The sequence below is a fragment of the Tachypleus tridentatus genome, chromosome 6 (assembly GCF_004210375.1).
Source record: "Tachypleus tridentatus isolate NWPU-2018 chromosome 6, ASM421037v1, whole genome shotgun sequence".
NCBI lineage: Eukaryota > Metazoa > Arthropoda > Merostomata > Xiphosura > Limulidae > Tachypleus > Tachypleus tridentatus.
This window is the reverse complement of record NC_134830.1, coordinates 79046328-79060858: the sequence shown is the minus strand read 5'-3', so window position 1 is coordinate 79060858 and position 14531 is coordinate 79046328. Positions and strand designations below refer to the sequence as shown.

Genomic DNA, 14531 nt, shown 5'->3' with positions numbered 1-14531 from the left:
TATGTGGAACTGGTTGAGGCTCTGGTGAAGAACTACGGCAAAATGGGCTGCAGGATGTCCCTGAAAGTCCATATCTTTGATGCTCATCTTGATAAATTCAAGGAGAACATGGGAGCATACTCAATGGAGCAAGGCGAGTGCTTCCACTAAGATATACTGGAGTTTGAACGCCGCTACCAAGGAGCGTATAATCAAAATATGATGGGAGACTATATCTGAGGGTTGATACGTGAAAGTTATTTACATTACTGTCGCAAATCTCGAACACTACTCACATCTACACATTTTTGTTCATTTTTGTATAACTTTAGTATAAATATGTGTATATCTTGATTAATATGTTGTTTTATTCAGACCCTATGTAAAAGAAAATGTGCAAATTTATCCATTTTTACATAGAAAGTAGGTTAATTTTTAAATTTCATTATCCAGATCACAAAAGTAGAGTTTGAAGGGAATAATGGCCATTTCCTGTACTTTTTACAACATAAGCAATTAAGAAATAACACATACTATCTAGGAACAAAATTTGTGTCACATAGTGTTATTTTATTTTTTAGAGAGATGCAGTGGTCTGCTTGAAATACTGAAACACGCAGTTGTTAACACGAAATCGTAGTTAAGTCAACGTAGAATTAGAGAAAAACATCAATCGTTTCACTATAAACCTCGCGAGTGTGATGTCTGAAGTTTTCCTTTCACTCACACATTGGTGATTTACAGCAAACGTCTGTGTATAGTTGTGTTCTGCCTATCATGATCATTAGGCATCACATTATATGTTAAGGGTAGAACTGTTGACTCTCAAGTCAATCTTTTTGTGTTGACAATTATAATATTCAGCAACACATTCTGTAATTAAGATGTTTGTTCATTTTTCAGCTTAGGTGTATTGAGTTAAAGAGGGATCAAGCTAAAAACTTCAAACTTTAATATCATGGATAATGTTTTTGATCTTAACAACTGCCTTACCTCTGAACTGAAGGACTTGGTTCTGTTGCTAATTAAGCTTGTTTAATTCAGGAAAAAGACATTTAGATATGTTAAGCCAATGTGCTTCCTTATCAGTGCCACTGCACGTAGGCCATTCCGTCCAGATTCACATGTTTTAGGTTATCTCTCTATCTGGTGACAATATATTGAAAGAAATTAATAGCAGCTGCAATAACTTTTATTGAGTATCCAAAACTGTACTGGAGGTTGCCTATGCCTCCAGTTTCTTCCTTCAGTGAACTATGGCTTTGTTTTTCAATCTTACCAGTATTTAATGTGGTTACTGATAGAAAAAAAGCCATGAAGCCGTGACGATTGTAAGAATGCCAAGCGCCAAAACACTGTATAAATTATGCTTAGGCCCACCTCCGATAGGACTAAGGCTATAAGAAATCTAAGCAATAATTTGTTCTACAGATGGAAGGGAGGATAACTACTAATTACCAAAGATTATCCATAGCCTCCCAATCAGCAAAACTGTATTTTCAGACTAACTAGTCATTCTGAAAACTATGGTAAACAGAAAGTATTTGAGGATGTACAGAAAGGTAACAACAAAACTATCAATCTTGCTTACAGGACGGCTAGAAATTCAGGCCTTACCAATAGTCTTGAACAAATCTCAGGGTCACTGAACTCACAAACAGTAATGCATTGCAAATACTAATGCCAAACTCAGGAAACATAATGGAACAGTGGAAACACAAAATTGGTTATAAAATGTATCTTAAGCTGAGCATAAATATCCTGCAGCCCTGGACAACTCACTTTAATCTTTGAAATAGGTTTACTGGAACCCCTGGAATTCAAAACATGTCTCCCCTTGTAAAATTATCAAAGCAGACGAGTTAGTACCAGAGGCTTATCGCTAAAAGTTTCGAGGTTATCGCAAGCAAGATAATTCTCCAGTTCAAAAAATTGGTCTTGCCCGATTGTTAAAATTTGAAAGAGAAAATGAGGTAATATCCAGAGCATTTGTGTCCACACACGAACCTATTTTCATCATATACCCGATATTGTTGTTTTGGCCAATGATGAAAAGGCTGATGTAGTTTGGAGGAATTTAGAGCTTTTGTGTCAGTTGATTCTATGTCATTGTCAAATGACTGCTAATCCCATACCCATACGTATTTTACGTGATACCGGGGTGATTCAATAATTGTTGTTGGAAGGTGTATTGCCTTTAGATTCGAATTATGCCACTAATGAGTCTGTTATTGTTCAGGATATTGAGGTTTGCTTTATTAATGTTCCTCTCCATAACATTTATTTAACATCAGACCTAGTTTTGGGACTAGTTGTGCTTGGAGTAAGACCTACTTTGCCAGTTAAAGGTGTATCATTATTGTTGGAAAACGATTCGGCTGGGAGAAAAGTTGTTTCCTAACCCAGGGTGATTAGCAAGTCGATCCCTGTTTCATTTAAAAATGATATAGTTTTTGAGGAAAATCCAGACGTGTTTCCTCCATGTGCCGTGACTTGAGCTCATGTAGAGAAATTAAGCCAAAAACAAATGATAAAAATTTGTTCAGATTATGATGATATGGATTTGTCTCAGACATTGTTTGGATCTGACAGGGATCGTGTGAATAATTGTCCTACTGACAATTCATTAGTGAGTAACAATGATGAACGTCAGGGGTATGATTCAGCTGGGGAATTTCCGTTTACTAGAACCAAATTGATGGCTGAACAAGAAAAGGATCCACAGATCTCTTCACTGAAATTAGTGTTTGGCCATTCAGTGCGTGTCCCTATGAAGTTGCTGAAGGAATAATGTTTGGAAAATGACCCAAACTAAATGCACTTACTGAATTACATTTCCAAGTTACGGTTCAGATGGCTCGAATTGGCTTGAGAAAATTTGAAATCATCTCAAGCTAGAATGAAATACGTTTATGGCCGCAAGGCTGAAGAGCATAGTTATTTCCTGGTGGCATGGGCTTAGTATTGTTATCCCCTATGGGACATTCACTCAAAGTTAGGTATGTGGTCCCTATGAGGTTGTTCGGAAAGTGAAAGACTATCAGTTGTATCATATCAATATGTTGAAGCCTTATCGTATCCGAGATACATTTAAAAACATTTTAGCTGTTGAGTGTTCTCCTGATATTGATGGCAGTCTCTTTGACTTAAACACTCATAACTTTGAAAATATTGGAGATGAATGTAACATTAAACCGAGTAATTTTGACATTCTGACCAATCTTGATACATTACTCGTTCTCTTACCTCCTAAAAAATAGGCCCGGCATGACTAGGTGGTCTTCACCTTGTGTACCAGTTTCTAAATCTGATAGTTCGGTTAGATTCAGTACATATTTTCGCAAAGTGAATGCTTTGACAAAGACAGATTCCCATATCACTTCAAGAATGGAAGATTGTATTGAAAAATTGGAAAGGCCAGATATATAACAAAATGTGACCTACTGAAGGGATACTGGGCTGTTTCCCTAACTCACAGAGCAAATGAAATTTCTATTTTTGTTACTCCTGGTAGATTATAGCACTACAGTGTAATGCCGTTTGTGATAAAATTTCTCAGGTAAATTTTCAGCGAATGATAAATCAATGTCTAAACAATCTGTCAGATGTTGGAATTGATGATATTGTAATTTACAGTAACACCTGGGAAGAGCACTTATGTGTATTACGTAGTGTTTATAAGAGGCTTAAGAAAGCAAATCTTACTGTAAATTTCACAAAGAGTGACTTTTATAAAGCCAAATTTGTTTATTTATGTCATGAGGTTGGTCACGGTCAAGTATCTCCAATCCAGTTAAAGTTCGTTGCTTTTTGAATTACCCAACTTCTACCAAAAGAGACGGTTTTAGAATTTTGTTTGGTTGCTACAGTCAGCATACTATAAGCGTTGGAAGCTATAACTGTGATAAACGCTCATTCATCGGAAAACTACAGATACATTACCAGAAACGTTTATAGATTTCGAATATAACGAATCGTTCAACTTCAGGGAATTAACTTCGGACGTTATTATTTATACGAGAACATTAGATATTGTCGTCGATGAAAAACTTACTTAGGCTTCAAGCCGTCAAAAAAAGTGTACTTTTGCTCTCTATAAACATTGATAAAAGATTCAGTTCCAGACCAGATATAAAACTCAGTATTTTATCTCAGAACGGCTGGTATAGGTATCAACACTTTTACTGATAAGGAGAGAACAACGTTTAGACCTTCCTAGGTCATCTTCAGGTTAATACCCGTTCTGAGATACATTTTTATGTCAAGTGGGTTTCTCGTCATCAAGGAAAACTTAGTATTATTTGTAAGTTTGTAAAGGTTCAGTATATAAACCATTATTTGTAATAACTGTTATTACAAATTGAATTGTTGTTTGTATATTAAAATACATTTGTGTTTAAAAAGGAAACTGTGTGTATCAATCTTGTCGGCAAGTATCGTAAATTTAATACATATCGACATTTAATTGATTTCTATATTCAAACTTCCGGTTATTTAAAATCATTATACGTAACGAACGTAGCATAATAAATTGAAGACTCGTCCAAAGTAAATTATAATACGTAACAGGTGAAACTATGAAGAATCATGTGTATAAATAAATATTTTGTCGAATTATAGCATAACGTCAAAGTTTTGAAAGTGTATGTTTAATTATTGCACAATATTTAATGAACGTTTTATTGATGATGTAATTGCATGTTGAGACACATTGAAAAACAATTAATTTCGTAACATGATGTATATGTCTGATATATTTCTCCTTGTAAAATATGTAGCGGATTATTTTGTCAAGTTATGTTGATATCATAAAGTCAAACAAGTGTGTGCTTTCTTATAGCAGAGCCACATCAGGCTATCTGCTGAGCCCACCGAGAAGAATCGAACCCCTGATTTTAGCGTTGTAAATCCGGAGACATACCGCTGTACTAACGGGGGGGGAGTCAAAGAACTGAAAGCAAAAACTTTAATTAATTTTCTGGACTGTTTGTATATACATGGTTAGAAAATATATAGCATTCATTTTAGGAAATTAATTAAGTAAAAAATTAATGATTTGATACAACCTGATTGAATTGTTTCCACTTTATGAAATTATTACGTCATGGCCGCTCCCAATGGCTTCTTGCAGCTCGCTCTCGGGTGAGAATTTGTGAAAATATGACGTCATCACTCTAATATCATGGTCCCTAGTCATGGCGGCCTACTAACTCTACCTCTAGTGACATTTGATAGAACTATGACGCCATCGTTTTTTGATGGCATCATCCCTCATTCACTTTCTGAAGCAGGAAATCAGCGCGTTTGTCCAGAGTGGGGGATAACTACTTACATACAAATGGATATAAAAATATATATTATTAGAAACATGTTACATTTAGACCACAATTCACTTGAATTTAACTCACACATAAACACCAGTTTCATCAGGCTTATGATGAAAAGCTATGACTGAATATGAGTAGTACATACACATAGTACATTTCTACTTTTCATTGCAGTAAATAAGGTTATAATAGTTTCATAAACGTTAAATTAAAGTAATACTTGATGACAGAATGTATATAGAATATTTTACATTTGCAAACAAACTTATGCTTTTTCTTATAGGAAAGCCACATGGGGCTATCTGTTGAGCCTATCAAGGGGAAACGAATCCCTGATTTTAGCGATGTAAATCCGTAGACTTACCGCTGTACTAGCGGGGGGCTTCCAAACAAAAAAGAGTTGACTGTATTTTACACACAAAGAGTATTTAACTACGTATAGGTTGATACTTACAAAGATTGATAAAGATTATGAAATTTCAAAGCTTTGTGTTTGCAGGTGGTTTTCTGGTAAGCTTCTGATTTTTTTATTACCGAATGAAAGAACTTTCAAATTACATACTAAAAATCCGTCTTGATTTTTGCAGCTATCCTGTAAGTTTTATGATTGCAAAACTCACAGTAAAAAAGCTGCCATTAGAATTTGCATTTTCAACGTACCAGAAACTCAACATTAAGTGGAATTAAGTACAGTTTATTTTCGATAAAGTACGACTTTTTTATCTTGTTATTTACCTTCAATGTTAACTGATTTATTTTATCTTAGATTTCCACGGTAGCATTTCTTCGCTTCTTGACACTCAGATCTTGATACAAATGATTTTCTGTTTTCTTGTAATAACGGTTCCTTTTTTGTCAATATTAACAACACATCTTGCTTTTTTTATTTCACCAGTGAAAAACTACTTCTTATATCTTTCTACGTACATTAATCCACAAAATCCCTCACTGTTGCACAGAGAGAGTTACAGTGTGCGTTGTCCATTTCAGCTCGAGTTGAGCTACACGTGATGGATGACACTAGATTAGTAGTCTTAATTACGTTTATATTCATAGCTGTAAGTTAAATAACACAAGATACATAGTTTTACTTTCTATCATGGGGAAGTTTATTTATATATTTAAGAACCTGTTGATTTAAGTGAATGTTATTCATTCTACCACAGAGTAAAAATGAAATACCTATTATGTGATAGAGAAACATAGTTCAAACATTTAGTTTATTATTAAAATTGTGTCGTATTTGTAGAAAAGCTTTCAAGATTAGATTACTGTTAAAGATTCAGATAGTCGTGCATATTTCGAAGTTAAAACTTTATTGGCGTCAAATTTCAGGCTACATTTCTACATTGCATGCACACCATGAAAACGTAGTTTAATAAATTACGTTACATAGGGACTTTAAGAATACTACAAAACAAATACTTACGTTTAATGTATCTAACTATGTTAAAATTATAACGTGATAACAAGACATGTACATTTCTTATGGCTCTACGTGCTTGTAAGACTTAGTTGTTCTTTTCAGTACTATCATTTCACATTGTTTGCCATAGCTCTAAATGAGTTAGACAATGATATGAAACAACTGCTTCCACCAACTGATTCCCGATTACGTCCAGACATTCAAAAGCTGGAACTCGGCGATATAGGTAAGATTATTTCACCAAACTGTAGTTATAATGAATTTTTTGTAGTTTTATTCCCTCTCAGCCGAATGAAGTGACTAAATACAAATTATTACGTCTTCGTCATTATTACTCATCAATCCTTGCTCAAGTTATTCTTTCTCCTTTCTGATTTTCATTTTATTGACTGAGTATTTAATTTGTTGCTAGATTTTGACCTATTGACCAATGCAGTTGTGAATGGTTTTAATTTATGGCTCATCAGATATATTTAGATCGTTTATGTTTCTTAAAATAAAACTCTTCAAAAATGAGATAAGTTCCTTTTTAATTACCTGTCATCTATCTATTTTGTTACCTTTTACAGTTTTTCAAGCTACCTAAGTATGACAATTAATTTATTTTGTGTTTAATATTTTACGTCGTTTGTGTTCATTTTTTTTTACTTCAAATTGACTTAACTCTATTGTAGTTTTATGTGTTTACTGACATCGTTGCTTTGATTATAAATTTGCTTTCTTTGTCTCTACGGCTAATCATCTTCAAGTGTTTCACCAGTGCTGGATTGTTGCACCCAAAGCATGTCGAGAACTTGGATGTAAACTTCTCTGTAATCATATATACAGTAAACATTCCAGTTAATACCAAATTTATTCAAAAACCGTTCACAAAACTAAGGTCTATACGATGTAAAAACCACACTGACAAACACCACACCAACATTATTTATAAGATACAATGTGATAACTGCCACGACTTCTATATTGGAGAAATAAGTAGAAAAATGGAAACCAGATCTATAGAACACAAAAAGTCACCTTCACACATTTTCGAACACTGCAAATCAAATAAACACAACTTAACTCTAGAAAACACCCAAATACTAAATAAAGAAACAAACATAAACGCAAAATTAAAGAAGCCTTACTTATACAACAACTCAAGTCCAAAATAAACCAATACAAAGGAACATCATTATACCTATATTAATAAATATATCCAACATCTAAGCACACCCTCTACATTCCTACATTCAATTATGCAACCCCCTTCAAACATGTGGTCAGCTATCTGTCAGTTACCTCTTTCTTTTTTTGTGAATCTGTTGATAACCAAAGAAGGTCAAAACATTGTTCGCTTCTCTACATAAAAAATTTTCTCAACCCATACCAGCCGTTTTAACATATATATAAATTGATGTTTCGATTTATGATTAATATCCTTTTCATTTTTAAGTTAAGTATACGACTCCTTTGTTTTATTGTTTATGTAATTAATCATACTGTTAAAGATTGTGCATACAAGACTTAACGTAAAGTTATTATTTTTCATAAATAATTGTTGTATTGAGATTGTTCTTGAACTAGATGGCGCTGCCTATGAAAAAAACAGGCTCGAAGAAAAGCAACGGGATGCGAGAAAGCAGAGAAAGAAACATAAAATCATGTGGGAACCAAGGTATCAAATCATTTTCTATATTTAATCGTTTAGTTATTTGTATCTTAAACATTTACGTGTGGACTGACACGTTACAATCAGAGAAATCAAATTGTTAAAACATATTTGTTAAATGTTGAAATAGCTTCAAGTTTAATATATATTTTTTACAAAAAAAAGCAACAAACTTAAAGTTAGAATAATATGTTTCATTTTTCTGAAAATTGTTCTTCTTTACCACGATTTAACTTTATTCTATTTCTAAAATTGTTTAGGCATTGTCGTAATTATAAAATTTTCAGTGTACAACTTTCCATCTATACGCTTTGTTTTAATTGATGAATTAAATTCAGTTTAAAATTCAGAATTGTTATAACTGTTACAGAATAATGCTTCAACGAAACGCTTCGTTGATATTAATAAATATATATCTTTTATTTTATATCTTTTCCCAGATGGTTTAAATTAGAACACAATCCTTACACTAAAGCAGATGACTGGATATACACTGGTGGTTACTGGGAACGAGAATTTTCTCGCTGTCCAGATATATTTTGAAAATACAAGACCTATAATTGAATGATATGTAAACGCTTTGTTATGAAAAAATGGGAACATGTCTAATCCTGTCTTACTAAACGCTTTTATGATGGTTCGTTTAATGTTTTGTTAATTGACTTAACATGGAAAAAAAAGAGAGAAAAATATTAGAACTATTAAGGGGGTTATATGAGTAACTAAGCTTGTTTGTACTTAATTTTAAAATTGGATTTTATTATAAATTACATCAAAAATTGTTCTGGAGGCTAGGAGCAAAATAATATAAATGTTTTTAATTATTTGTAAATATATATTGTTTTTGTATGCTTAGATTTATATATTTTTATAATGAAAACTACAGTAAGCTATTTTCAACTTATAAGTATTGTCATTTGAAGTTTTCGTATTTAGTGCTTTGGGTTTGTGTTTGAGTGAAATTAAAAATACTGAAGATATACATGAGTAATTCGAACTTACCAATATTTTGTTAATTAATTTTCGTTTTTCTAATTTAGCATTTCTCTACCTAGCCATATTCCTATTTCGAATTATTAGCATAAAATTAATACAAACATTTTAAATGGAATATACGATTATATTCAGTAATTTTCTTTTATTTGAGTATTACTGTTCATGTCTAATTTACAGTTGTTTTGTATTTTTCATAACGGAATTAACATTTGATACAATTTAAATACTATCGATACGCTATAGTCTAGTATTTATCTTAATTTAGTAGGATTTGTTGTTTAATGAGATAAAATGTTTGTGAATAACCTGAAACAAACTTATGATTTTGAAATAACAGTGATATGTTAACTAAACTATCCTTTTGCTTGAGTGTCAACAGGTATTTTGCAATTATTTATAATAAGCGTAAAATCTAACGTACTTCAAAGAAAACAAACTAAAAGAAACGTCTCGACAATTTTTAAATGCCTGTTTGTTTCCAGAACTTATAAGTTTTCATCATTTATTTTCCTTGGGTAAACAAAATGCCGTTTACTATCTGAATTTTAAAATTAAGATGAAACCCTCATGTTCATAATTAAACGTACATTCTTAAATACCGTACTAAAAATGATTAAACGCTAGTCATAAAGATCTGTTAGTAATCGTCTTTGTATTTGTTTGGGCATGCAAGTAGTTGAGTTGTAAATGTGATTTCGAATAGAGATCTATGTGCAAAACGTAAGAGATAGAAAATTAAAATAATAGTGGAAATATTTTGTAGATTTATGTGTATAGTTTATGTATGTATAATATATACATAAAAATGATGAAAATTAAATAATGTATCTCACAGCATCCAAACGTTCAAGAATGATCTACCAGAGTTATTACACATGTGTATTATACGCATTTTTATAGAAGGAAGTTTTAGTAATTTCGGAGAGTTAGAAGTTTTCCATAGCAATGCTAAAGAATTATTCTTTGAAGAATCTATTGCATTCGATGCATTTAGATTTATAGATATAGCTCTATTTTCTTAATTCATTTGAAACACTTAGCTTTTTGGAAGACTTTGTTGTTTGCAAGATTTAACATGCAGTTATTTTAAAAGTTGTTTACTGTTTTTAGAGTGTCAGTGTTATCATATCTCATGAACTATTGTTAAATGAACGGCAGGGCAGCTTACAAACTTAAAGATACCATCAGAATCGGTTGTTTGACGCTGTTGACCTCATACTTTTTACATTGTTATGTTTTTCTTTGATTAATTTAGGTCAATTAGCATTTAGTTACTTTTCGCTAAATATAAAAATATGTTTCTGCCACAAATATACATAAGTTCACTGTGAATTGTATTTTTGTAGGAATATAAATAACTTAATCAGACTATAAAGTCCAAACATATGTAATTTTGATTTATAATTTTTAACCTAAACTGATTTAGTATTGTTTATTGGGAGAAGTGAAGCTTAGCGCAGAGATGCACAATGGGTAAACTTGGATGCCACCGACTGGAAGATCGAAACTATAATTGTAACGTTATAAACTCTTGCACGAACGTACTTGCGATAAAAAACATGCTCATCCATATAGAAATTGCACCTGTGTGAGGGGCATTATTTGATATCTGCTAAAAAAGCAAGACTAATATAAACTTGACATATCAAATGGTGAAGTAATTGTAAGCTAAATACTTTTTTTTCAAAATCAAATAAAATACATTACCTGCATTTGCAAAACAGCGAGAGCAATCCAATGAAACGGATTTTGCATCCCCAATATTTTTAAAACATGGTCACTGTAAAACATTTATGCTTTTATAGTGACGGAAATAAGTTATTAATATTGTTTTAAGAAAAGTGGTAGAACATGAAACCTTTGTGTTTTCACTTTTAACTGAAGTTAATGAAGACTGAAAATAAGTTAGTTTTGAATGAACTTTTCCTTTTTTGGTGTGTGAGTTACTTTTCTGTCCTTATTAGCTGTTCGTTTTCTTTGCCACTGTATTGATAGTATTAGGTTGTTGCACTGTGTATTTGAAATTACACAAGTACAATAAAATCTGCTTTTCAAAGAATACTAATCATTTACTTTCTCACATAGTATGTACCATAGTGGCTCAGCAGTAACTATGAAGGCTTATAACGCTAAAAACTGGGTTTTGATACTTCTGGCGAGCATAGTGTAGATAGCCTATTATGTAGGTTTGTACTTCAAAAACGAAACTCACAGAATACTCTTGTATTTAAAATAAAACATCCGAATTATAGCTACACAGTAATATATCTGTGCTATGCCTACTATAGGTGTCGAAACCCGATTTTAGCGTTATAAACTCTCTCACTTACAGATGAGCAACTGGGAGCAAAAGATTCAAAGAAATGAGATAACCGTAAACTGTATATTATACCAATCATATATGTTAAACTAATCTTAGTTGACTGATGGAAGCTGTTCCCTTCTGAAGCTAGTTAGTCAAATTTATTGGACTGGTTAATATAATAATATTTACTAAAATTAAGACGAACCCATTCCCTTTTTTTATGGGATTGTTCTCTCTACTAATTTGTGTTATGCACTGCTTTGTGTTTCTAGAAATTAATTAAATGCTCTGACACAATTTTATATCGTAGTAGTATATTCACTCAAACAGTTGGAATTTCATTGTATGAGATTTCCGTATTTTAAATGATTATTTCAAGCCTTGCAAATTCAGTCATTTAATGAAAGTCATGAAAGTAACTTGTTTCGGTTTTTTCGTAAGACCCAATCTTGAAAGAGATGATTTAAAATATGTAACATACAAGTTAGAAATATCGAGAAAATTATGTAAGGATCTTTATGCTTCCTAAGTACTACCATAATGGATTAATAACAAATATGTAATTGATAGAAGTCATATAACATATTCAATGTATTTGACGGTAGTAACATAGTAAACAGTATAATTTCATTGTTGTTGTTTTATAGTGCTTTCGAAGGGAAGAAAAAATATTTGTTTTAATGTAATCAGGATTAGAATATCTATGTTGTTTTATATAGTTTTCGGTACAATTGTTTTAATATAGCCTGGATTACGAATATCTAGTGGCGCAAATATAAAGCGTGCATTAATGAATTAAAGATGTGCTATTGAACTTACGTCACAGAGGCTGTGTCAATAGTTGGTAGTATAAAGTACAAGTCATAAGTAATAATTAAACCGTCTTTAGAAAAGTAAAAGTAAAGCATATTTATGTAGTAAGTGTATGTTGTCATAAGTGTTCGATATTCATGGAATCTGTTAACTATCACAATGCTTGTGACTATAATTGTTACTTTTTATAACACGAAAAATATTAAGTTAAAAATTCAAACTTTGAAATACGGTGAATTTTTGACTTTTAAAACCTTTAAAATTTAAAACTAATTTTAAAATTAGTCTGTACGAGTATTTTTAATACTTTTTATTTATATGTAAATTTGCGAGTTTCGTGCGAATATTAATGTTTTGTGAGTTTTCTACAGAGTTTCAATATGTTTTGCGAATTGAGTATTAAACGTTACGCGAATTTTAGGCATGTCGGAATTTTAAGTTAAGGATTTAAGTTATCCTTTTGTATTTGTTTTCTTTATCTAATCTGTTTGCATAATTGATATAAATAAAATCTCAAAACAGAACTCTTACCAACAAGTAGCAGATTTCGTGTCAATGATATAATTATGATACAACAAACATGTGGTTGATGAAATTATATACAAATACAGTGTTAAGAAAAAAGCAATACATATCGTTTGTACCATATATATGTAAATGTTTATATGTATACAGTGGAAATAAATGATGTGTACTAGTACTAATTTTTATGTTGTTAATTTTTTATAACACGGCCCATTATAAAATTACGTTAATGTCCAACATAGTTTTTAGTGTAACGAATCATTTTCATACACCTATTATATCAAAATAAATGAATAAGTTGACCTGACATATTTCCACCAACTAAAAATTCACCCCCGTTATGTAAGGTGGAAAAAATTAAAATTACAGTTCAAGAAAAATTATAGTGACTTTTGTTAAATAAATTTAAAGAAAAGAGGTGAACTAAAAACACGTGGAATAACTTGTCAGTTCACAATACATGAACTAGTAGGCCCTCTATGCAATGTAAATTATTATCTAGTGGAAAAACTAAAAGTTCTTAAATGTATTGTAAAAGATAGAGGGTACGTTGATAACGTAATCGACATAGATTTGAAAAAATTCAATTGCTCGCTAATAGTTTCATCAAAAAGGGTACAAAACTGAATTACTGGTTAATTGTTCCTATATTAAAATGTTAATTTTCTGAATCGCTAAAAATATGTAAGTATTCAACTGATATTTTAAATCAAATACTTGATTCAGAATTTTGGTACTCTGTATTCACTAATAATTAAATCCTTTATTTGTAAATAGGACCTAAATGTTGTATTCTGAACTAATAAGCTATATAATGTGTTTTTTTTCTCACACTTTTCACATATTACATAATAATAATCACTAGGTATCTAGAATTGTTTTTGAGCTGTAATTTTAATTTTTCACCTCTGGTGATGAATGAACATGTTTAGCGGGCCAAAACATGTAACCTCAACTTGTTTATTTCTCTTAACCTACTAACTGTTGAATTAAAAAAAGAAGCATTGTATCTTTGGCTGGCCGAAAGATTTAATAATCTGAACTTGTTTATGTCTCTTAACATAATTTTTTTAAATAAAAAAATCATGTTTAGGCTGCCAAAGCATATAAGCTCAAGCTTGTTTATTTCTATTAATCTAGTTATTGTCGCATAAAAAAAAAAAACATTGCATCTTTAACTGGCCAAAATATATAGTAATTTCAACTTGTTTATGTCTCTTAGCTTGATACTTTTTGTATAAAAAATATTTCACGTTTAGCTCGGCGAAATGTGTAGGCTCAACTTTTTTATGTCTCTTAACATAATGCTTGTTGCATACAGAAAGAAATGTTGAATGGTTATTTGATTTTATAGTTATTTAGTTTTATAACTTTATACAAATTGGCTATATATAGTTTAAACACAGTTTATTATCTAAGTTTACTCCCACTACTCACTTTCATAATTATTGTTTTAATACAGATAAGTGTCGCCAATGTTGCTCTGTGGATAACATTCTTTTTTTC

General features: G+C 31.3%; 1 protein-coding gene across 1 annotated transcript in view; it reads left to right on the top strand.

Annotated features, from left to right (window-relative positions):
• Positions 1 to 13200, top strand: part of LOC143252876 (oxysterol-binding protein-related protein 2-like) — a 108962-nt gene extending 95762 nt beyond the window's left edge. Inside the window, exons 11-13 of the mRNA XM_076505676.1 lie at positions 6835 to 6958; positions 8302 to 8392; positions 8827 to 13200. Coding sequence (XP_076361791.1) covers positions 6835 to 6958; positions 8302 to 8392; positions 8827 to 8929 — 318 coding nt within the window. The 3' untranslated portion in view covers positions 8930 to 13200. The remainder of the gene's footprint in view (positions 1 to 6834; positions 6959 to 8301; positions 8393 to 8826) is intronic.
• The last annotated feature ends 1331 nt before the right edge of the window (positions 13201 to 14531 follow it).